Here is a 23,634-nt window from a genome sequence, read left to right on the forward strand (position 1 = left end):
GTCATATTACCAAAGCCTTCTAAGTCGGTGATTAAGGCCTGGTCATATCAAAAATTCTCCCTTTTGTGCAATGATCCCATTATACTGTTTTGACTGCCACTCAGTTCTGGTGATAATTCAAAGCTGTCAAATCGAAAACCCCGTTCGGCAGTCGCGCTCTGCAGTGAGGTACATGTACTTCGTGTGGTGCAAGGTAACCTGATACTAATTGACTAATCTCTGTCACTTTAAAAGGGGGTTACCACTCACTTGTGCTAACCTGGTACCAAAGGATATGGTTCCAAAGGAAACTTAGCTTTACATCTTATATTATAATTTCCTCATTCACAGAAAAATTAAATATATATTTTAAATTCAGAAAAGGCTCATTAATTTTCAAAATGATTTTATCATTCTGTTAACGTGCACTTTTAATGACGTGCGTGAATAATATGCATGAATCAATAAAATAGTTATTTATTCTTTTTGAATTAATTCACAGATAGTTATGCCATTTAGAAACCAATTAAATACCACCACTTTGTCATAATAATGTTTTAATATTTATTTCATTTTGCAAGTAAATATGATTGCTTACTATGTAAGTTCTTTTCAGACTTGAATATCTGTAATATGAATTAGCTAAATTATTAAACTTCTTTAGAAGTTCACTTTATTTTAATTATTACTTTTTTTTATTGCAATTATTAATGTATAAAATTCTCCAAACTGGTACTCTGATTGTCTCTTGAATAAACATCATAGATGTTAGTTATTTTATTTAAACACTATAGAGTTCCATCCTCTGCTCACTTTCCCCACCAACCCCTACATGTGCTTAACAATAATATTTGTTCACTGGGTTCATTATTCTTTAGTATGCCATACTTGTAACATGTAAAGTCATTTTAAATTAATTTAAATTATAATTTTAATTTTAGTTTAACACAGTTTAATTGAACTATATATTTTGCCTAATTTCAATCTTAAAAAACTGTGTTTACTGTATCTTAAAACTGTATTTACATCAAATTTAACAAAATTTAATGCAAATACTGGGGTATAATGTAAAAATTGCTTTGGTTGGTGGAAAAAACTCGTTAACCTATTTTTTGGGAAATTTTTTCTGGTGATTCACCATGATAATAAGTTGTATACTATGTCCTGATAATTCTTAAGGGGGATTTTTCTTTATTCCAAGAGATATTCATTAATGATGATTGTTTGTTGCTGGAAGATTAAAAACAGAATAAAAAAATACAATTTCTAAGTTCTAAGATTTAAAATGTCTTTTTTTTTCATCAAAAGTGCTACAAAGCATTAAAAATCATGTATATTTTTGCCAGTCACAATGTTGTGCTTTCATTTGAAATTCAGAGCATCTTATTAAATTAAATTGATAAAAAATGCTTTAACAGTTCAAAAGAATATTTTAGATATTTATACAGTTACTTAAATGTATTTTATTATAAAACATGGTTTTAAAACTGAACTATTAAATAATGTGAAATATTACAGAGTAATATTAACTACGAGAAAAAATATCTTTATTAATGCTTAAAATATTACTTTTTGTAATGTTTGTATGTGCACAGCATATTCATTTGCATGTTTAAAAAAATTATTTACAGTATGACTTTCCCTTTACTTTATTATATTTTTTATCATATCATTATAAATGTTGTCATATTTAACTAAAGTTATTTCACTTAATATTATTTAGTTCCTGATGTAGATGTTGATTCTCTTATGAAGAAGTTGCTTGCTGCAGGAATAATAAATTCTAAACCTGAGGAGCTCAAGCATAAAGCTGATGCTGATGAGATTAAAAAATCAGTTGACAAAATGAAACAAGACTCACCTAAAACAGAAGAAAATATTCCTCCAATTCTGCTTAAGTCAGAGTGTCTCAAAGTGTAAATTTCTTTTTCTTTATTTTTGCATCAATTCTTTTATTGCTTTTTAAAATACTACCCCAGTTAAAAGCAGTAAGAAATATGATTTTCACAGTTCGTTTTGAGAAACAAAATTTTCCAGAGGATGGTGTTTTATTTCATAGAATAAATATTTACGTAGTACTGCATGGTATTATACTATTTTACTATTATCTGTAGTTTCTTAATTGCCTTTATCTCTCTGATGGTCCAAAGATAAGCATGCTGCCTTTAGAATGAGTTAATTTATTTCATGTTGTAGATGTAGGGCGTGACTGTACATGGAACAGGATTTTCTTAGAACTTTGCTTATTTGCTAAGGCATCAGAAGTGAAGAACTTTTCATTTTTATATTTACTGTTTTTTTAATACATATTTAAAGGTTATACTGATCTGAAATCTAAAATCTCTACTGATCTGAAATTAATTTTTTTTGTTTTTACTTTTATATCACTTATACTGATAAATTAAATGACACTTGCTTCAAAAAAAAAAAAAAAAAAAAAAGGGAAAGAAAGTAGAATACACTGGCAAAATTTAAGTGAATAGTGAGACATACTCATTTTCACCACAGAATTTTAAATAAATAAATGCTATATCATGATCCCTTATATTAGAATTGAAAATATTTAAAAATATGTTTTATTCAACCGTAAAAGATCAAGATTTGAAACTCGTGTGAAAAATTGTTTCATTAAGGGTTAAATATGGGACAATGCACATGAATTTGCACTACAATATTATTGTGCACTTATTTCAAGTCGCATGATGAAAAGAAATTAATATGTATTAAATGTGCAAAAATTTTATTTACTTAGGAATTAACAAATTATGTTCCTTTAAAATATTTTCAGAATTTAAATACATTTAAAATTAAGATTATTTATTTTTTAAAACATGTTTTTAGATATTTCCTGTTTTGAAACTGGTATGTTTGTAATGGCTAAATCCACTCGCTGATGAGAAAACCCATGGTTAAAATGGGGCATGCAAGCAGAAAGGGGAATGTTTAAAGTACTTTTAATAATTTTTGTTTAATCTTCACAAACAAATTACTCTCTGCTATATATTATATTCAGTAATATTTTTTAAACATAGAATATATCATCACCCAATCAAAATAGGAGGTTTCTTACACGGTATTCTGTTTTAAATATTTGAAAAAAGAATTAAATTCATGTGAAGTAAAAATAAGGAAATTAGTAGATTTTGAAAATCTGATGACAACAAGATTTACAATGTTAAATCATCTATTCAAAGCCGCTATTTGCATAATTTTATTGCTTCAAATTTTTGAGAAAAATTTTATAAAGATCCAAACATTGCATCATAGTTTCTTAGCATCAATAAAGAAAAATGTAAAAAATAATTATGCTGTAGAATAACATTACCACAGAGATTTATTAAGGAAAGAACAAATCAACCAAAAATTGAAAATCCATTGTTGTGTTGATATAAGGGTTTTTAAAAATAGAGATCAATAATAACATGTATCATGATGTAATTAATATATACCAAATTAGTTTATATCAGTATCACGGTATAGTTAATATCTGTATCAGCATTAATTCATATCTATTTCAGTATTAGTTTATATCTGTATCAGTATTAGTTTATATTTGAAATAGTTCATTAAATTGATGAAAAATAAAGATTTCAAATTTCTTATAAGATAATGGATGAATTGTGCAATTTTTTTTTGTATCACTCAACATTAATAAAAAGCTGCTGATGTCACCTTTACTGTTGTTTGAGAAAGTTTCCTAACTTTTCACTCGTGCAATGTAAAAACTGTTCTATGAAAAAATTTTAAATTTTACACATTTTTAGAGAAATGATATGGGTACATTCTGATATAAAAATTTTATTCATTCAGACTTGAGGTTTTGAATTACAGTCAATTGGTTAACTGAAAATGTAGATTATTGGAAAATTTTAAAAAGCTCATCTTACACCTACGAAATTTATTATAATAAGTACTGTAATGCATCTTTCAAAAGCAAATAAAATTGAAAATGCATTTTATCCCTCTCTGATTCTTTGAAAAAAATATCTCCTTTTACTATTTCTCTCTTAATTGGTTTCCTTCTTCCTCCCACTCTTATTGAAAAAAATGAGAGCAAAGAGAAGAGTTCCTCTTTCCATGGACACCAAAGGACCAACAAACAGTTGAAATTGAAAAGTGTCTAGCAGCATACTTTAGTTTAGAAAAGCTTTTGGCTGTGAAATTAAGATATTTTTGAAGTTGTGTTTTCTTATGTGTGAAGATACAGTATCAGATTTTTTTCTTCTAAATTTAGAATTAGTTTTCACCTTCATTTGCTGCCACATACTTTTATGTCTGAAAGTAAATAAGACTGTGTCCTTTCTTTTAAACATTGAATAACTAGTTCTAAAGTTATTAAGTTTTAAAGTTTTGTTTTCAATTTCTTATGAAATTCATATATCCTGAAAGGTTTACAAAAATTTCATGTTCCTCCCCCTCTTTTTCAGAGATCAATTGACTATATAATTTGCTTTTATTGAAAAGAACTGTGTAAGCAGTTCTGAGAGTTAGCAAGCAATGCTAGAGTATTAACAAATATGGAAACTTTATTTAATACATTCAAAGTATGAAATGCTTCTAGCTTTCTTTTAAGTTGATTTAAAAACCACTAACTTAATAAAATTAAAATTTACCTCTAGTGCAAGGAGGATAAATCTTTATTGAAATGAGCTTTTTTTAAAAAAATATTCTCATTAGAATTCAATATAAACATGCAAAACTGCTTTTTGAATAAAAATACTGTCCAATTCTTTTTTTTTTTTTTAAATTTTTGATGTTTGTTAAGTAAAACATTGATCTTTATAGTTAAAAGAATTCTAATTCTAGGTATAAGGGTCCTGTTATTTCTGCTTTGCATAGAGGTTTTCAGTGTGACTCCTGTGGTTTAAGATTTAGTGATTTAAAAAAAGAAAGTTATAGTAAGCACCTGGACTGGCATTTCCGCATGAATAGAAGAGAACGAAGTAGCTTAAAGAAGGTTTCTTTTCAACACTGGTATTACGAAATTGAGGTATGTTATTTCTTTTATTCACAGTCACACGTAAAGGCAATGTTCATGCACATTGCCTTTAAAATATCAGTTATGATGGTTGAGAAAATTTTTCTGATTATCAATATCAATTTTACCCTGGAATTATTCTTTATTTAATAAATATACATATATATATACATTTATTTTATGAAAAATAAATACTAATACAGTATCACTGTTTTTCAATTGTAGGAAAGCTTCCTTAAGTTTTTTCAGATATGGAGAAACTTTATTTCTGAATTGTTTAAAAGTAACATTTAAATTCTGCCGAATTTATAAATTATTGCTGTTAAAAAACTTAATATTCGAAAAGTGTCTTATTATATTTATTTTTACTTAGAAATATTTTTTTAAAATTGAATATAAATAACAAAAAAATGTTACCAGTTTAAGATTTGGGATAAAGTGAGACTTGCATTTAGAGTGTAAAATTGCAAGAAGTTTAAAATTTGCCTATAATTTTTGTAATATGTTAGTGTACTGTTTGCATAAACAGTAAAACCATGTGTGAAAACTTGCCAATCATTTAATTGAAAGGCAAAATGTGGATGAGTTTTAAGAAAAAGGCCATTTAAATGCATGATTCTACTTTAGTCCAATCTGGAACACGAGATGGTAGCGCAATAGCTTATACTATATCACTGTTTTTTGTGACTAAAATAAGCTGAATATAACTAGATTATGTATATCTTTTTAATTTTTTCAAAGGATTGGATTCAGTTTGAAGAATTTGATGAGCCTGATGATAAAAGTAAGTTATGAAAGCTTTGTAACTAAAATAATTTTGTCTTACATAAATTGGAATGTTTAAAGTTTCATGTAAATTATTCAACTTATTTTAAGTGACTCAGAAAAGTTTCAGAGATGCTTTCTAAGAATCAAAGCAAAATTGAAATTTCTCTAAATCTTTTTAAATAATGAATAATAAAATATACCTAAATGATAACATATTTCTAGCGCAGTAATACATTAGTTTATTTTATATCTACAATAATAATGTGGTTCATAATAAATAATAATATTTTCATCAATCTAATTATTTTTAGTTTTCTTAAAAGCTTGGATTCTCATTTTCATAGGTAAAAATTTTTTCGAACTACAGTCAGAAGAGCTTAAAGAAGAAACCAAAGTTCCTGTTCCAAGTGTTCCTGCTACAAAATCAGAAACTGAGGTGAAAAAATTGGATATTTTTTATTTAAATAAAAGAATGTGTAACTGATTTTAACTTAAAAAGTTGAACAGTGCTAATGTATAATAGCATTCTGCTTCTACAATAAGGACATTTTGTACAAGTGAACACTAGTATTCTTTTTAAATATAATTTCTCACTTTCTTCAACAATGAAATTTTAAAATATTGCATATATTATAAACATCACAACGGTCTAAATGCATTACCTTCCTTTAGCAAAGTATAAATGTTTAATTAAGGAGAAAGGCTGGCTTGTTTCACAAGATTTTTAAGTTTGGTTCTTGTTTTTCATTTAGTATTTTTTGAGGAGGTAGTTTCAACAATAATATTTTTTTAAAAATAATAAAAGACCAAATCTGTCTTTTTCTTTCTTTATGTTATATATTATCTCTGTACTTCTATTTATTGTATAAATGAATAAGATAAAGGTTTGCCAAACAGCTTTTAAAATCATCTTTTTTTGCATTGAGAGTAAAGTTTGTCAAGGTAATTTTGCTTTGATGTAGAGTAGCTTTTTAATTAAAATTTTTTTTCAATTTTTCTTAAAATATCTCTTTATCTATCAGATTATGATTTAGCAAGATTGAACCTTTAAAGTATATTATTTTTTTTTGTTTTTCTGTATTATTGGTGTGATGTTTTTCTGTGCTTATTCAATATTGTAGTCTAAAATATTGACTAAAATATATTGACTACTTGTGACTTCATAAATGAGTATCCATTACTGTTGCATTTTTGTTGCAATTTGGTAAGAGTGTTATCTGAGTATTTTCAATTGATAAATGACATACTAAAATATTACTCTTTCACTTTATTTTACTTATATTTCATTTTTAATTGCATGCACTTGTTAAATACAATAGAAATACTTTTATCTTCACAGTTATGCACTGCTTGTAATGAGCCATTTCAACTAGTTTGGATGGAAAATGAAGAGGAGTGGCATCTACATAACTCAGTGATCTATGAAGATGATGTAAGAATAGCATTTTATTTTATTACGAAATACTTTCAATGCTAATGAAATACTTTCAATGAGACAGTTTTAATATTTGATGTCTGACATCAAAATATGTGATTAATTATGCTTAGCCAATTAGATGAAAGCCAGATAAATAAATGTTTGTATTAAAAGCAAGATAATTAAATTTACATGTGATACCATTACATCTGCTTTAATTACCTTTTATATTCTCTTATTTTCCTAAAATACATGGCTTTTGCTTATAAAACAATGTGAAACATAATAAACTAAATGTGCTTGCAGGTATTTTTTATTTTCGTAGATTAGTTTTAAATTAAATTTTACTATTTTTTATCTGTATTTAAAAGTTGTCAGTTAATGTATTGAGTTGTTTGGAAAGTAATTTCAGTTTTTTCCCAATAGATGACTTAATTGTATTTTTTCCAACTTCACACTTAAGCCACATAATCATAATATATTTTGACCTCTGAGATTGCAAGGCTCTTTTCTGAAAAAGTTCAAATAATTCACTGCAATAGTTTTTAGTTGGTGACTTTTAAAATATGGAAAATGAGAAGTAGAATTTTTAGTATATTTTACTTGTCTAATATCGAAAAAGTAAAATTGCTGATCAAGCAAGAAAAAAATTATCCTATTGTTATAGAGAAGATGCATTTGTAGTACGCCAGTGCTAAAACTGGTCTGCAAAATTTTGATTAATGTGCATGAAGGTGCACCATGCCATTTTAGCTGATGACAACATAATAATGGCATTAATTAATGCAAAACGGCTAATAGCCAACTAGTGAGATCACCGAGACATTAAATTTACCGAATTCAACAGTTCATGATCATTTTAAAAGCCTAAGAATTAATCTCAAAACTTAGCATATGGGCTCCTTATACTTTGAGAAATTTGTGCCATCATGTTGACGTTTATGATTTGCTTCTCAAGCAAGAAAATTATCTATTTTTGCAGCACATCACCACTGGGGATGAGAAATGGGTTGTCTACAACAATTTTCTGGTCTCTAAAATTTTTTTAGACAACAAAATTTTTATTTCAAATAAGGAGGTAAAAAATTTCTTGGATCAGTTTTTTACTAGTGAAGAACAAAAATTTTATGCAAGTGGAATCATTGCAGGGTTGCCACAGACTACTAAAATGCAACTATTTGCTACTATTTTCGGCCTTAGGCGACTATGGCGACTTTTTTTGCCTGGAAAGGCTAAAAAAGCCACTATTTTCAGGAATAGGAGACTATTGGGAGACTTTTTTACTCTTAGCAAAGTTATTTTGATACTTATACTTATTTTTCGTAGACCTACTTACCTATTTTCTTTGTGATTGCTGCACAATAGCTGTTATCTTAAATTTTCGTTCCCAACTCAATTGATCAATGAAAAGAAAATGTAAATTAAAAAAAGATTCTTCATTGATTTTTTTCAATTATTGATTTTCATTTTAAGCGATACAATTTAATAGGGGTATTTTGTATTTAACTTTGCTATGAAAGATTAGTTTCTTCAAATTTATTTAATGTAGGTAAGTATAATAATTTGATTATTTTTAAACTAATAAATGTTCAGTTGTTTTTAATTATAAAGAAATTCAAACAAAGCTTACCTTTATTTCATTTGCTTTCATTTTTTAAAAACTGAAAACAAAGTTTTAAAAAAATTTGTCTATTAGTTGAAACAAAATTTTTTTAAAAAATTAAATGAAGAGTTTAGTAATGTTTTGACTCTTTTTAATTATTTAACATTAGTACTTGAGGTATTTTTTTTAAAAAAATTTATTAAAATTCTTCAATACTTGTTTGTTTTATAATTTGTTAGATAGTCAGTATCATTTTTAAACAAATAAATCTTTAGTCAATTTTATTTTCAAAAAAGAAAATAATAATAAATAAATAAAAATATAAGTACAGAATTTGACCATTAGTTAATACTACTTTTTATTATTTTAAATAAAAGAGGGTCTAATGCTGTTTCAAAAGCATGTTTTTTTTCCAACAAATAATTAAAAAAAAATTTTTTTCTCAAGTGAACATTTCTTTGGTTTGTTTTCTACTTTCGTTTTTTTTCTTTTAATTGTAATGCATGTATGTAAAATATTTTTTTCAGTATTATTATTTTTAAACCAATAAATCTTAAATCATTTTTAATTTAAGAAAAAGGAAATATAGCTTGAGTTTGCTTTTACTTTGACTTCTTTATTATTTTAATTGAAAAAATTAAGCAATGATATTGATGTTGTAGTAGAATATGTTTGGAATTAATATTTTCTTTTGTGATTAATATTTCTTTTTGATTTATTCCCTTTTATTTATTTTTGATTGATTTAAAGATTTCTCATAGGTAATTTCTGAACATATGCTAAATCGCGATACTCGCGATATCGCGATGTCCAACGGACGATGTATCACGATTTAAAATTTCTGACATCACTCAATCCTAATCGTAGTATTTGACAATTAAGCTACAATTTTAGTTATTTGGCTACTATTTTTGATAAATATTTGTTCCTGTTCAGGCAACTATTTTCATAGTTTTAGGCAAATATTTTCATGCTTGAGGCTACTAAAAGCAACTATTTTTGTTAATTTTTTACTGTGGCAACCATGCATTGTTTCATTGGTCATCAATGCATGGCCCATGAGTTTTACTAGTTGCTATCTGATGATAATTTAGTGACCTTCTAAGTCATCAAATTCAATTTTAAAAATTACAGTTTAAAAAGAAAGTAAAATGGCTGTAGAATGAAAATTATTTTTGGTGATAGCTTGTATTGCAAAATTTGTGGCTGATGCTTTTATGAAATTGACAAAATAGTTTGTTTATCGGTCTTATTATAACAGAAACAATGAAACACCTTACAGACAAAGAAAAAATAATAGAATTTAGGAACATATTCGACTTATCAGCATTTAGGGAATACTTTGAAAAATTACAGCTACTACTATTGCACATGATCGCTTGAAATTGATGCTTTAGCTATGCTAAATAATGCTTAATAACATATTAAATTAGAAATGGTAATCATTCTTTTTGAAATAATTGTTACTGTAATTTTCCCAGTTTCAATTAATAATGAAAAAGCATAAAATGAATTGATTCTACTTTTTTAGCAAAATATGAACATGCTCAAAATAAAAAAAGTTTAGTAATCTTATAAATTTTTTGGCTAAACTGCATTATCTAGCAGATGAATCCAATGTAATTTTTCAAATTTATTGATGTGGCCTTCTTGGACAAAGGTTGAAAACTCCTATTATAGAGGACGGAATAAAAAGCATTTATCTATTTTAATTATAAAGAGAGGGCGGCAAATATGCTTTGTGAAAGCTATTAAATTGAAAAAAATAATGCTTATATTATTGGAATAAAAGTTAAAGTCAATTATATTGTACTTAAAATTATAATTAAATAAAAATAAATTCTAATTATCTATACATTAGATTTTATTTTGTAAAATTTGTCTTGAATGTTTTACTCATATGTATACTTTAACTCTTTCTTTAAAACTAAATCCACTAACATTATCCTACAATAATGGAAGAGACACTTTTAGTTTTTGTCATTTTGTAAAACTTTTTTTGTCAAGAAATACTTAGAGAATTGTTTTATAACTTTAGTATTAAGGTTATGAAATTTCTCATATGTATTTCTCATATGTATCAATAAAGTTTATAGCTTTCAGGAGGTTGAGTAACCGGCAATAATTGGCGAACATAAAGAGTGTTTTTAAACACTTTATACCCAAAAGTACAGCTATAAACTTGTAACTTGTATCAATTACTTTGGTTATCATATGCAAAAACTGCTCAAAATTCGATATACCTAGCTATTCATGAACATATGGGTATTTCAGAAAAAAACTATTTTTTTTGTTGTTGTTTTACGTTTTCTTACTATAACTTTAGAAATATTCAATAAAATTAAACATGATATTTGGAGTAATTTTTGATTAATAGCAAAAATATTATTTTAAAATTTGAAAGCAATTCATTAGAAATTATTTTCCGAAATATGAGCATTTAAAATTGTTCTTTCATATTACTCATTCCTGAGAAATATTTAACAAAAATTTTCGTAATTTTGTTGGAAATTGTATTTGGTAACCTATGAAAAAGGTATGATTTAATTATCGTGAAAATTTAAAACGTTTCTAGCAATCTTCTTAGTAGTTTTTGTATTTTTTTAAAAGAAAGCTCCAAAGAGTAAGAGGTTTTTCACAAATTTTGTTTTGTATCAAAAAAAAAAAAAAAAAATCAATAACAAGTATTATTATTGCATAATGATTGTCCAGACAACAAAATGTGATGGTATAAGGAACGAAAACATGTGAAATAAAACATAATTTAATAGGGGTGGTTCTATTTAATGACAATGTTTTAATGTACCTTGTTTAGTAGTATGGAATAAAATGTGGAAAACCCCTTACCATTCAAAGCTTTCTTTCCAAATTTATAAAAACTACTAAGAAAATTGATAGAAACTTTTTGAATTTTTAAGATATTTAAATAGAATTTTTTTCTTGAGGACCAAATTCGATCCAGAACAAAATTATGAAAAATGTTTTAAAATGTTTCCACGTATGTATAGTGTGAAAGGATTACTTTAAATGCTTATATATATTGCTTAATTTTTAATGTTTTTTTTTTCAAATTGTTATTAATCAAAAATTACTTCAAAAATTTTGTTAAACCTTAATATTTCTACAGTTATAGCAAGAAAATGTAAGGCAAACAAATTAGTTTTTTTTTCTTCCATACATACATAGGTTGTTCAGGAATACTCTTTTTGGTTTGTAATGTATTGCTGGTCTCTCGAAAACTCTGAAAGCTTTAAACTCTATTGGGGGATATAAGAAATCACATAACCCAAGCACCTCTAAAGTTAAAAGGTAATTTTTTTAGTATTTCTTGAGAGATTTGAAAAATTGTCTCTTTTATTGTTGAGTATTATATCCTAAAGGTTGTATCCTAAAGGTTTTTTGAACAAGTAGCTATTATTGGTTTTAATATAGTTTATGACTTAAGCTAATATTAAAACTTTTTTTTGTGTGGAACTTACCAGTTTTTTAATGAAGTTTTTAATAAGCAGGAAATACTGGGTTTAAATATATATAAACATACCTACCAACTTTTAATCCTTTCGAGGATGATTTTCTCCAGTGGTAGTAAAATGGAATTTAAATTGCAATTTTAGGCAGAAACATACGCCGTATTTTGGAAGATATTATGCAGAATACAGTTGCAGTATTATACATTAATATATATGCTAAATTTTTCAAAAAATAGTGGTAATCAAAAAGATTATAAATTAAGTTTATAAATGCAAGGAAGATATAGAAAGCATTCATTTTACTACCACTTTAAATATAGAAATGAAATTTTATGCCAAATGCGTAAAAGTTGACAAGTATGTATAAATGTACTAGTTTTATATTGACTATTAATAATTAAATAGAATTTTTCTAAGAAGTATTTGTTCATATTATATGACAGGGGCCAAGTTCCTTGATAGTCGAGCCATTTTTCAAATGTTTGAAATTTTTCGCGAGCCGCAATTAAATACATATTTAAAAGGTATTAATTTTTTTTTTACATAAATTATATTTATTGAAAGCATATAAGTAAAAGTACAAAATATGTGTATTGAATTTAAATATTAAACTCATTTATTTTACTTCTCTTGATAATTCTTTAAAATTTAGTGAATAATTGGTGACAGCACTTCTCAGTTATTCTTTGAGATGCTGGTTTGTAAATACTGATCGGTGTTTGGATTTCACGAATTTTAAAGTGGTTAACATAAGTACGTTGTCCCGAATATTGAAATAATTCGACGAGCAGCCTTTTTTAGTTCAGGAAACTTCGATTCTGGTACAAATTTCCAAAATTCAGTAATCGATGTCGACTAATATTTTAATTGTAGCGCTTGATCTTCTTGCATCTTTATTAATTCTAATTCTCCCGATGCTTTTTGTCTCATAATTATAGTGGGAAGGGAAAACTCAGCTTCACTCAACAACGCTACACTTAATCTTTCATATTTGTTCTCAGTAATTCAAAAGACATTTTGAATCACATATGGAACGATAATAATTTTTTAAAATATAATAGCACAAAAATGAAAAGGGAACTCTGGTACATTTATCGAGAGCCACAAATAATCCTTCAAAGAGCCGAATGTGGCTCGCGAGCCACAGGTTGGCCACCCCTGTTATATAAAATCATATTATATATAGTTCTAATTAATTTCAATGTTAAAAGTCAAATGTTTAATCCCATTTAGTATTCTGAAAATGCACAAATGTTATAAAATAACCTTGTAAGCATTAAATAAATAGTATTCTTGAAAATTGGTCTATGTAAGAAACATTTAAATTAGAGAATTTGGAATTTTTAAGAATAAAGTATCCACAAAAGTAAACAAGTAATATTACTATATTTATCTGGTTCTAGCAATTTAATGAAACTACAAATTTAGTGATGAAGGAAAAGGAAATAGAATGTTTGGAAATGTGATTTATTATGTCTAGCTTTTGTTCAACGTTTGACTTCAATTGAAATATTTTATTGTTTTTGATCTTTATCTTTAGTCCGTGAAACGTGGAGAAATATAGCTTCTTTCCCAAGTTATTTTAGTAATAGAAAATCTATCTATATGAATATGGAAAACAGTCAAAATGTCAGGTTTTTCTCTTATATGATTAAAAAAACTTGTTTTAAACCATGAGCTACAGATTCTTTTCAAAATTGAAAGTATGAAATGATTTTGCAAATAATTTTCAGGAAAATTCATTTAACAATTTTTCACATAAAGAGTCACATTTCAATCCTTCACTAAAAGAGAACTTACCTTAAGAAAGAATTTGAAATTTTCAAGGCAAAATCACTCAATATATAGTTAAAAAAATCACCTAATAATGAAAAACCCCTATTATATTTTCTTTACATTGGATAATGAGGCACACTTAGTTGATATATTAATTCTATCTCATTCTTACTAGTTTGTATTAAGCTTGATACATAAACACTTTTTTTTGCTGTTGGGATTAAAAATTTGCTTTTTTTTTCACAAACCAATTTTATTTGTTTATTAATTCATTTAATGGTTATTTGAATTCTTTAAATTTTAATGCTGTATTAGTTTTTGAAATATTATTTTTCGTAAACTTTTTGATCTATTTCTGAATTTTGTTCTATTGTTATGAGGCTATGTAAATTGATCACAATTTATGTTTGTTTAGTTCTAATGTTGCTCTGCATAAAAAAAACATGGTTATTTACGATATATATGTATATATTACAGGTTTTCCACCCAGCATGCCTTGTAGATTTCAAAAAGGTAATAATTAATTTTTAGTTTCTTTCTTGACATAAATGTTAGTCAAAGAGAAAATATGGAAAAGTTAAGACAAATTTTAAAAAGACAAAGCAAGAAGTATATAGTTTAACATAGTAAAAGTAAAATAATTTCACAAAAGCCAAGGGGGTTATTGAAATTACAGCTCAACAGTTTTCAGACAAACAACATGAATGATGGTAATGTGGACAAAATTCTGTACCAGTTGCCTTTACTTCCTAGACAAGTTGGCACCCATAAATATGAAGCTGGGAAGACTTTATTCCAGCACAAAAGATAAAACTTCAGTCCTTAGCAATGACACCTCAGTGCCCAATCCATTGTAGCTAATTTTATATTTATTAGGTTATAAAGACATAGATTATAATAATAACTTTCTGATTATTAGTTGTATTTGTCAAATAATAATTTTTTTTAAACATAATCAGAATATTTTGCGATAAAATTTTCTTTTTTTTAATGTTATATAAAATTATTTTTAAGTTCAATAAAAAAAATAGTTTATAATCTTACTAGTGTGTGCCATTTGCAAAGTGAAATAAGTCATTTATCTTGAAATTTCATTCTATGAAAATTATTTATTCTATTCATAAGATATTTCATTAAAATCATTACAAATAACAAATTAGTAGCTTTAAGGTATAGCTTTATCATGTAGTTTATAAAATGTTTTATTGATTTACGTGTTAAAAATTGTCTTATTTTTTATACAAATATGTATTTTTTAGAGTATATTTTCAAGTAAAATTCTTTCATATTTTGCAATTTATTACTTTATCTATTATTCAAGTTAATTTATTTTGAAAAATTTTAATTTTACAAAGTATGGAATTATATGTAAACTTCTTTTAGTAGCTAAGATCAAATGAAAAGTAAACTAATTTACTCATATTTTTTTCGACTTATTAATACGTTTTTTGGGGGCCTATGATAAAAAATTTAAAAATTTTATTTAAAAAATTTTAGTTAGGTTTTTGAAGATTTTTTGTAGCATTTCTTTTTGAGTTACCAGAGTCTGGATGCTAGATCCTAACAGACTAATTTAGTTTCAATAAATAGGAATCTCACAACCCTGAGGTACCAAATAACTTGTTCTGATTCTTCTTCCTTTTTAGTTTTTTCTGTCAGATACAGTTTCTAATACCAATTAATTTTTCTATCTTGAATAATCATTATTGTAAGCGTTTTTTCTTTAATTATAGATAGACACAGCATTATCTAGCAGCATCTTTCTTTTGCTCTGTCGGCTGTATATTTAATCCAATTTTTGTTTTGAATTATTTATGTGCAATGTTAACTATTGCAAAATATTGCAATGTTAACTATTGCAAAAATTTTCTGTTATGTTTGAATTTTATTTACATTTATCACTGTGTAATCCATAAATAACCCTCTCTAAACTTATTATATTGATTTAATATGTTTACAATATCACATGTTTAAAAAAAAACTCTGAAACATGGGATTTTTAGCTAAAATTCATTTTCTTATTTTGAATAAAACATTTCAAATTATAATGTTTCTCATTTGTTAGGAAAAAGAATCAAAAGTTATCAAAGATCTTGATTTTGTGGATCCGTTGCCCGTAGAATCTAACTCTGAGAGTCATGATGATGACATAAAAGGTGTGGACAGTGAAATTGAAATAGCTTTGTATGATTTAATTACCCAAATTACAACAGGCAGTGAAATGATGGAAGAAACGAGTGAGAGTTTATTGATGTGTTCTACTGATGATATAAAAAAAGAAAATGATGAAGAACTTGTATTAAATCAGACACCATTAGATCCAAAAATAGTTAAGAAAGAAGACCCAGTTGAATCAGATTTAATCAGACAGGACTTAGAAATTTTAGAAGGGAAGCCAGGTGAAGAAGAAATCATTGGAGTAATCTCAGAAGCAGACACTGAGTCTGATCATGATTTATTTACTGAAGAATCAAAAATGGTAACTATGCATTCTGGTGGAATAACGTTGAAAGTTAAAGCAGAAAGGTTTAAACAAACTCCTTCTTCGATTGGAACAATTAACAGCAGTGTTTCCATAGAAGGACAAGAAAGTGATGATGATTTCCGTCCTCCTACACCTGATCCTCGGTTTCAAGTAATGCCTTTTGTGAAAAAAGGAAAAGAATTATCAGGTTTATGTGTTATCATCTGATGTATTTTGTAATACATTTGTATTTTTATCTGCTTAATTGAACTAATACTGAAAGAATGTTGTTCCTGTATAAACTGGTTAATTGCCAATTTATTTGTACTGAAAGCTCAAGTTATTTCATTGTATGCATTAGTGGTACTAAACCTAACAAAATGGAATTGTATATAGAATACTTAACGACGTGTGCTCAAACGTAAATGAAGGCCACCTCCTTCAACCCCTTGGATTTATTGGGTGTCTAACCTTTTTTAGACAGTGGCCAACTGGTATTCACTGGGGCTTATTAACTGGGTTAATGCCACTATTGATTATAGATAATGACCTTAAAAGTTTAATTTAAAGTAAAAAATTAATTTATGACTAAAAATATATTTTAAAAGTTAGATTTATTAGTTGATTTGTAAATGATGTAAATAGTGTTTTCTAAATAGTATTTACGTTTATTTTGTAAAGTCTGCCATTAAGAAGTGATTCAAACTTAAAATGATTTTTAAGTAATTTGATCTTATGAGAGTTAAATTATATTTACTATGGCTAAGTAACATTTAATGCATCTTAAATCTTTTTATCTAATTATGTGCTCAATACCTTAAATGTGTTTCTTAAAGTTTAATTACTATATAGAGTTATGTCAATTAAATTGTTGTTGCAATTGTACTTAAGTATTATAGTTTTAACTCTCTGAAAGATTATTTAATATATATATATATATATATATTGAATCACTGTTCAACTATAAGTGTGTAATGTGTGATATCATATTGCTGTGATAAAACCTCTCAGATATCTATTTGTTTAGCTTCTACCCGTGATTATACTCTTAATTTACCTCTTAACTTGTATTGACCTAGTTGTATAAATTTGTTATTTGTTTTACTTCTTATACTCATCTTTAAATTAATATTCTCTTTAATTTACTTTGTTATTGTTTGGAACAGAACTTTTTTTTTGTTCAAAATGTCAACACTTTCTGTGAAAAATACGGAAAAATTATTATATTTATAAAGTATAAGCAAAAATTATTGTTTTCATTAAATAATAACTTGTGTATATATTAGGTATTTATAAGTCAGTCAAGAAACTTTTTTGTTAAAACATTTATTTCAACATGTGGATTCTGCTATTTGAAATATGCTAATATTTTTATGTGTATAATTTCTGTGTGACTCCTTTTTCATCTCTCAAGTATTGTATTATTCATTTGCATCAAGTTGTTTTTTCATTTGCATCAAGTGGTCAATTTTGCATCAAGTTGTTGCATCATTTTTCAAGTCATTCATTAAAGTTTTTTGTTAAAACATATACTGTCAAACACTCTTATAATAAGCAGATTAAATGAAAACCTGGATTCAATGAGGAAATTGGAAATACTTGGTCATTACAATAGTAAGTCGATTGAGAATAGCTTGAACTTATAGCTTTTTACGAACAAACCACACTTGTAGTGAGAAATATTTTTGTGATTTATTACATTTCTCCATAATTCCATCTCTCTAGCATAGTTAATACCTTTTTGGAAAAATTCTTTTTTGATGTTTTTTTGGGTTAAAATTTTTTTTTACAAGTTGATGAATATTTTCAGGCCATGAGTCATTTCCAAAGAACAATAATGAAAAAAAAAAAAAAAAGATAATAAAACAGTTCAAAGCAAGTTAACTCATTTCTATCATGCTCTACAGAAATAAAAAAGTTAAGTTTTGCACCATTATATTGGTTCAAATTAAAATTATGATAACTAAGAAACTATCATCTCATTTATATGTAAGTTGGGTTCTTTAAGAAAATATTAAATTTCTCATTATTGTTAGGTCCAAGTTCCTCTTATGAAAAATAATTTGGAAATAAATAATTTGACCTAAATAATCTGAATAAAATGAATGGCTGAAAAACTTTAATTTATAAATAACTCGTTTTGTGAAGTAATAAATAAATTGCAAATTCTATTAAAAAATTATCCCCAAAAATAATTTTTAAAAGAAAAACAAACTCTTTTGAGTAGTTTTTTTCTAAAATTGCGAATCTTTAAGTATATTTTATGAAAGCAAGTCTGTTAAAAAAGCTTGACAAAGCAAATACGTTTTAATTGGTAGAATAATTATATCTGTGTATTGGGTGTAAAAGACGCTATGTCACAAATGAAAAATTTTTGAGAAGAACCAGATGAATTTGTCTTTAACCCATTCAATTACGTTATAGCGCCTTTTCAAACTGGCTAACGTTGTCATTTTTATGCTTAGGATATAATCCTTTATATTTCTGAAAATTGAATAAGAAATTCTTTAAACCATAATTTTGTAAAAAAATATGCATTGTGCCTTTTTTCCTCTCTTACACATATATGTATACTATATATGAAAGAAGAATAATTTTTTCAATTTAGGCATCATTTTAGCTACCATAAGCATATTAATGCTATAAAACTTTGGTATTGCCTTGGTGTTTTGAAACTTATAGTTCACATCAAGTTAAAATCAATTATAAGAATCCATTCGGCTAAATAGTTTTCATTGACAAGAATCGAAAGATAGCATTATTTTGCTCCAATAAGTGCTAGGTTCTTATGAATTAATTTTTGTATACGACCCCTAATAAGAATATTATTAATATTTTTACTGTTATTGGGAACCCACATATTGTGGTATTTTTCTTCTATGAGAGTTAAGTTTTATATTTTCTAAATTGTAATTTTTATATTATAAAGACATAAAAAAAAATTATGTTTTTTTATTTTATTGAGAATATTTTGGGAACAAAGAGAAAATAGTGTTTATGTTTTAGTGCATTTAATAAAATAATGTGTAGTTACAATGTTTTAGTAATACAAATGTATTGGGTAGAGTAGTGATGGCAACTAAATAATTAAATAAATTTTCTTTAGTGGGGATGTTTTATTTTACTATATAAATCATTATTAAAATCATTTGAATTTAATGTTTTTCTTAGATGATTAAAGAAATTCTTCTTATAATGAATTTTATCAATTTTTGTACCATAAATGTATTATCTATTTATCTCACAAGAGTATTCATCCCCAATTTCATATTTCTTTAATAGGTGCAAAATCATTATAGCACATTGTTGAGGAAAATGAATTATGCTAAATCCAATGTATTAATTTACAAGTGATTTTTATTCTATAAATTTCAAGATTTGTGCTCAGTACTATTAATTTTATAATAAATATTTTTTATAAAATTAAAATAAATTTTGTTAAATGATTTTTATGAAATCAATTTTTTATGATGTAGAATTTTGTAATTAAATAATTGTTAAATTTTTTAATAATTATGAGCAGTATATTTATAAATAATGAATTTTATTTAGTGTGTATTTAATAGGTGTTAAAATAATTTTTTGTTGAGGACCAAGTTTTTGTAAGAATTTTGCAGTCAAGTTAAAAGTTAACTTGATATTAAAATATCGCATTTATACAATTATAATGGGGATTAATTCTGAAATCAGTTGAAGATGAAAGATATGTTTATGCATTTTGTTGGAATTCATGCCTCCATTTATGCAGTTTATATTATTGTCTATGATTTGATTATGTAGACTCGACTGAACTTTTCTAGTCTAATGATATATATTTCTTCCTCTAATGGAAGAGAATGTATAAGTAATCTTCTGTAAGTGGAAGAGTTTTAAACCTTGATATCTGCTTTGCAGACTATTTGCTTCATGTTGAATTCATCTATAAAGAAACATCAGATGGGTAAAACAAAACACTTTTACCTTTTTACAAAACTGAACTGTGTTTAAAATGGAGTTAATTTTTGTGTTCAAAAGAGAATCAATAAAAGAATTTTATTATGTGGTATTTCTTATTGTCTTGTATTATTAAGAAAAAAACAGTTGAATCCCTATGCTGTTTCAACGTGTATTGACAGTACTTTTGAAAATGCAGAATGTATTGCCAGAAACATAAGTGATAAAATCTGCTTTTGGGGTTTATTAAATATTTAGATTATTCAATTATAGTTTCCTAAGTTTCGTCATGAATAATATTGTGTATCTAGTGTGAAAACCGCCACTGATTTCAGGCTTTTTTAATTTATTCAGCACCTGAATCTGCTTTTATCTCCTATTTTTTGGGCCAGAGGCCAGTTTTTCCTCTTGTTCAACAAGATGGTTGTATATCGAGTAGAAATTTCTATGCAAACTTGTCCAGAATTGTATTTTAGTGAATATTAATTTGCATATTGTTACTTAATACATTGGTGAAAAAAATGACTCGTGTTTTTTATTCATTATCATCCCTGACTTGACAAGCCAGTTTGGGCCAAGGCCTTCTTCATGCTAACTCTTAAGGTATTTCTCATTCATCAAATTCAGGAAATCATCAATATTGATGAAGTCTTATAAATAAAAAGTGCTTGCAGAAATTTTTTGCTTAATATATTCAAAATGAATTTCTAGGCCATGGTGATTGAGGTTTTCAAAAATTATTTTTGATTTCCTGAAATCTAGACTCTTATGTGCCTAAAAAGTTTCGTTTAAGTAAAAACGCCTGATTTTTTTGGGTTAAATGCCAAATTCAATAGATGTTTAGTTATTTATTACAAGTACAAGGAAATGTAGCTGTTTATTATTCCTGTTAACATTTTTTCATGAGAAATTAGCTTTTAAAAGACATTTCTTGAATTAGACAAAAACTTGGCATATTTATTTCAATTTAATTTTAATAAGTAAATTTGAACACAGCAGTACACGAAGTATTTCTGTTAATTTCAAAAAGGCCCAAAGGAATATTATTGAATATTATTGCTAGGTTAATATTTGTCCAGGCAAATTTAAACTTTATTTTATTTTCATAAAGATGAACACAAAAATATTTGGTCATTAACAATTACCCAGAAACATTTTATAGATATATTTTAAGAATATTAAAAAGGAAAGTTCTTATCACATTCTCAAGTTTCTTACAGTTTTATCTGAGTTGATACTGTTCTAAATTTATTCATCTGTTATACCATGTTAAATTCATTATAGCAAAAATAATCCTATATAATTTTGTTAGTTTCCATTTCAAACTTCATTCAATGAACTTCATTTCATACAAAAATGGTATTTATTTGATTCTAAAGAAATGCTTACAAACTTGTTCCGTTCAACTTAGCTCAGTGAAATCATTCTTTGATTAATTTCATCTCATTTAAATTTAGTTCCGCTAATTCACCTGTTATGTTTTAGAGAATCAGTCTGTTTCGTTTTTTTATACTTCGCCAAAAGTTCCGGAATATCTTTGGAAATAGCCAAATCCAATTTATCCATAGGGCATCCACGAAAATAGCTGCAAGTTGAGGCTAGAGGCTTGAAATCATATAAAGGATGTAATTTGAAAAATTCTTTATAAGCTGATGGATTTGGCAAGTCGTAGCGACTAACATTAGTCATGCCTCCAAAACCGTCAAAGAGATTATAATTATGAGGATTTTCAATAATAGATTTTGCAACATTTCTTTTATTGCTGAATATAGATTTATGTCTGTAATAAGTAGCTAAATAGCAGTCGATCATCTTGGCATGATTCCTTACTCTGACAGCATGTCTTCTAGCATACAAGATTCTATTCTCGACGCGTTTATCCAAAGTATCTTTCATGTCATAGAAATAATTTTTCTCTTGGTCAGCAAGGAATTTTGCTGGTGCAGATGGATGAAAAGGCTTCGTTGTTAGTGAGACAGCGTAAATGAGAGGAGCTTCTGTACTGCTCATCAAAGGGGATAAATTCCAGAAGAGTTGACCCACTACTCGCATGAGATCACTGCGTCGAATAGTGTCTGCTTTGTTGAGGAGAAAACGAGCATCTCTGCCTTTCAGTTGATCAACAACAGATCCCAATTCTGCTCCGATATCTACTTTGCTCGGATCAAGAACAACATAGATAGCATCTGATCTATCGATGAACCACTGAAAAGCATCACTTAAAGAATAACCTCTTTCGGCAGTTTTCTTATTTTCCAAAATACCAGGGGTGTCAACAATCGTGATCTAAAGAACAAATAAAAGATTCAAAATTATAAACTTATTATATGTATACTTTTAATGGTAGTGAAATCACAGAAAAAGTAATAGAGACGAGTTCCGGATCGCTTTTTGTGGTCCGAGTCCGAAGAATTTTAATCCGAGGTCAAAATGCATCGGATTACTTAGAGCTCAAGTTAGAAGAAGCCCAAGATATATGCCAGATAAAGGTCAAATTTTGCAATCTCGCTACTCAGCTTTTGATTTCTAAACAAGAAAATCAGCCATAAATACCTTTTCGGTCACTACCCAGTAAAACAAACATCGAAGAAAAAAGTCTGGAATTGAATGTGAAGGGAAAGAGAAACGTCACTGTCAACAATAGCTAACATTTATTTTTAATCGCCTTCAAAATTTCCAATTAGATACCCTCTTTGAAAACAGTTAAGTTTAAGAATTTATTTCATTCTGCTTCCTCTACTGCATTATGTAAGAATATATTTTTCAGTGTAGTAGAATCTCTCGGTGCGTCATTTGAACGCATCTAGAATTGAATATGAAAGAGAAATGTCGAAGAGGAATTGTTAACAACAGCAAACATAATTTTTTTTTTATAGTCTGTAAGATTCTCAATCAGAAACCCTCTTGGTAAACCATTAACTTCAAGAATTTATTTTCCTTTTGTTCTACTTCCTATACTTTTTATTTTATTTTATAACCGTCATTGAACAGTCGACCCAAATTTGGGTTTACGACTACCAATGTTCAATTACAAAGCCTTGTAAATTTGAACCCAATCCAAAAGACAAGGGAACTCCTGGATCAAGTATTGGAAGAAATTTGCCTTCTTGGAGGACTTTTTGATGGAACTAACCCGCATTTGCGTTACATGGAGAGAAAGACCACGAGAACCCCCCACTGTTAGCTTGAAGGGAAGGGAACTTTAACCCATGATCCGTCTACCACTTAGGATATTTCACGTCAGCA

The 23,634-nt window shown here is 26.8% G+C and overlaps 2 protein-coding genes across 5 annotated transcripts in view; one reads left to right on the plus strand and one right to left on the minus strand.

Annotated features, from left to right (window-relative positions):
- The window catches only part of LOC107451011 (uncharacterized), a 105,524-nt gene extending 88,690 nt beyond the window's left edge, over nt 1-16,834 (plus strand). For all 4 annotated transcript variants that reach the window (XM_043041100.3, XM_016066963.5, XM_043041101.3 and 1 more), the window contains 7 exons: nt 1,703-1,895; nt 4,786-4,969; nt 5,699-5,741; nt 6,070-6,161; nt 7,065-7,157; nt 14,469-14,504; nt 16,057-16,834. In XM_043041100.3, coding sequence (XP_042897034.2) covers nt 1,703-1,895; nt 4,786-4,969; nt 5,699-5,741; nt 6,070-6,161; nt 7,065-7,157; nt 14,469-14,504; nt 16,057-16,683 — 1,268 coding nt within the window. In that variant the 3' untranslated portion in view covers nt 16,684-16,834. The remainder of the gene's footprint in view (nt 1-1,702; nt 1,896-4,785; nt 4,970-5,698; nt 5,742-6,069; nt 6,162-7,064; nt 7,158-14,468; nt 14,505-16,056) is intronic.
- Nucleotides 16,835-21,732: 4,898 nt separating this feature from the next.
- LOC107451012 (sarcalumenin) overlaps nt 21,733-23,634 on the minus strand; it is a 42,512-nt gene continuing 40,610 nt past the window's right edge. Inside the window, exon 7 of the mRNA XM_016066964.4 lies at nt 21,733-22,674. Within this exon, the coding sequence (XP_015922450.2) occupies nt 21,856-22,674 (819 nt within the window). The 3' untranslated portion in view covers nt 21,733-21,855. The remainder of the gene's footprint in view (nt 22,675-23,634) is intronic.

Source organism: Parasteatoda tepidariorum, chromosome 11, assembly GCF_982258835.1.
Source record: "Parasteatoda tepidariorum strain Cologne lab strain chromosome 11, Ptep-v5.0, whole genome shotgun sequence".
In the NCBI taxonomy this organism is placed as follows: domain Eukaryota; kingdom Metazoa; phylum Arthropoda; class Arachnida; order Araneae; family Theridiidae; genus Parasteatoda; species Parasteatoda tepidariorum.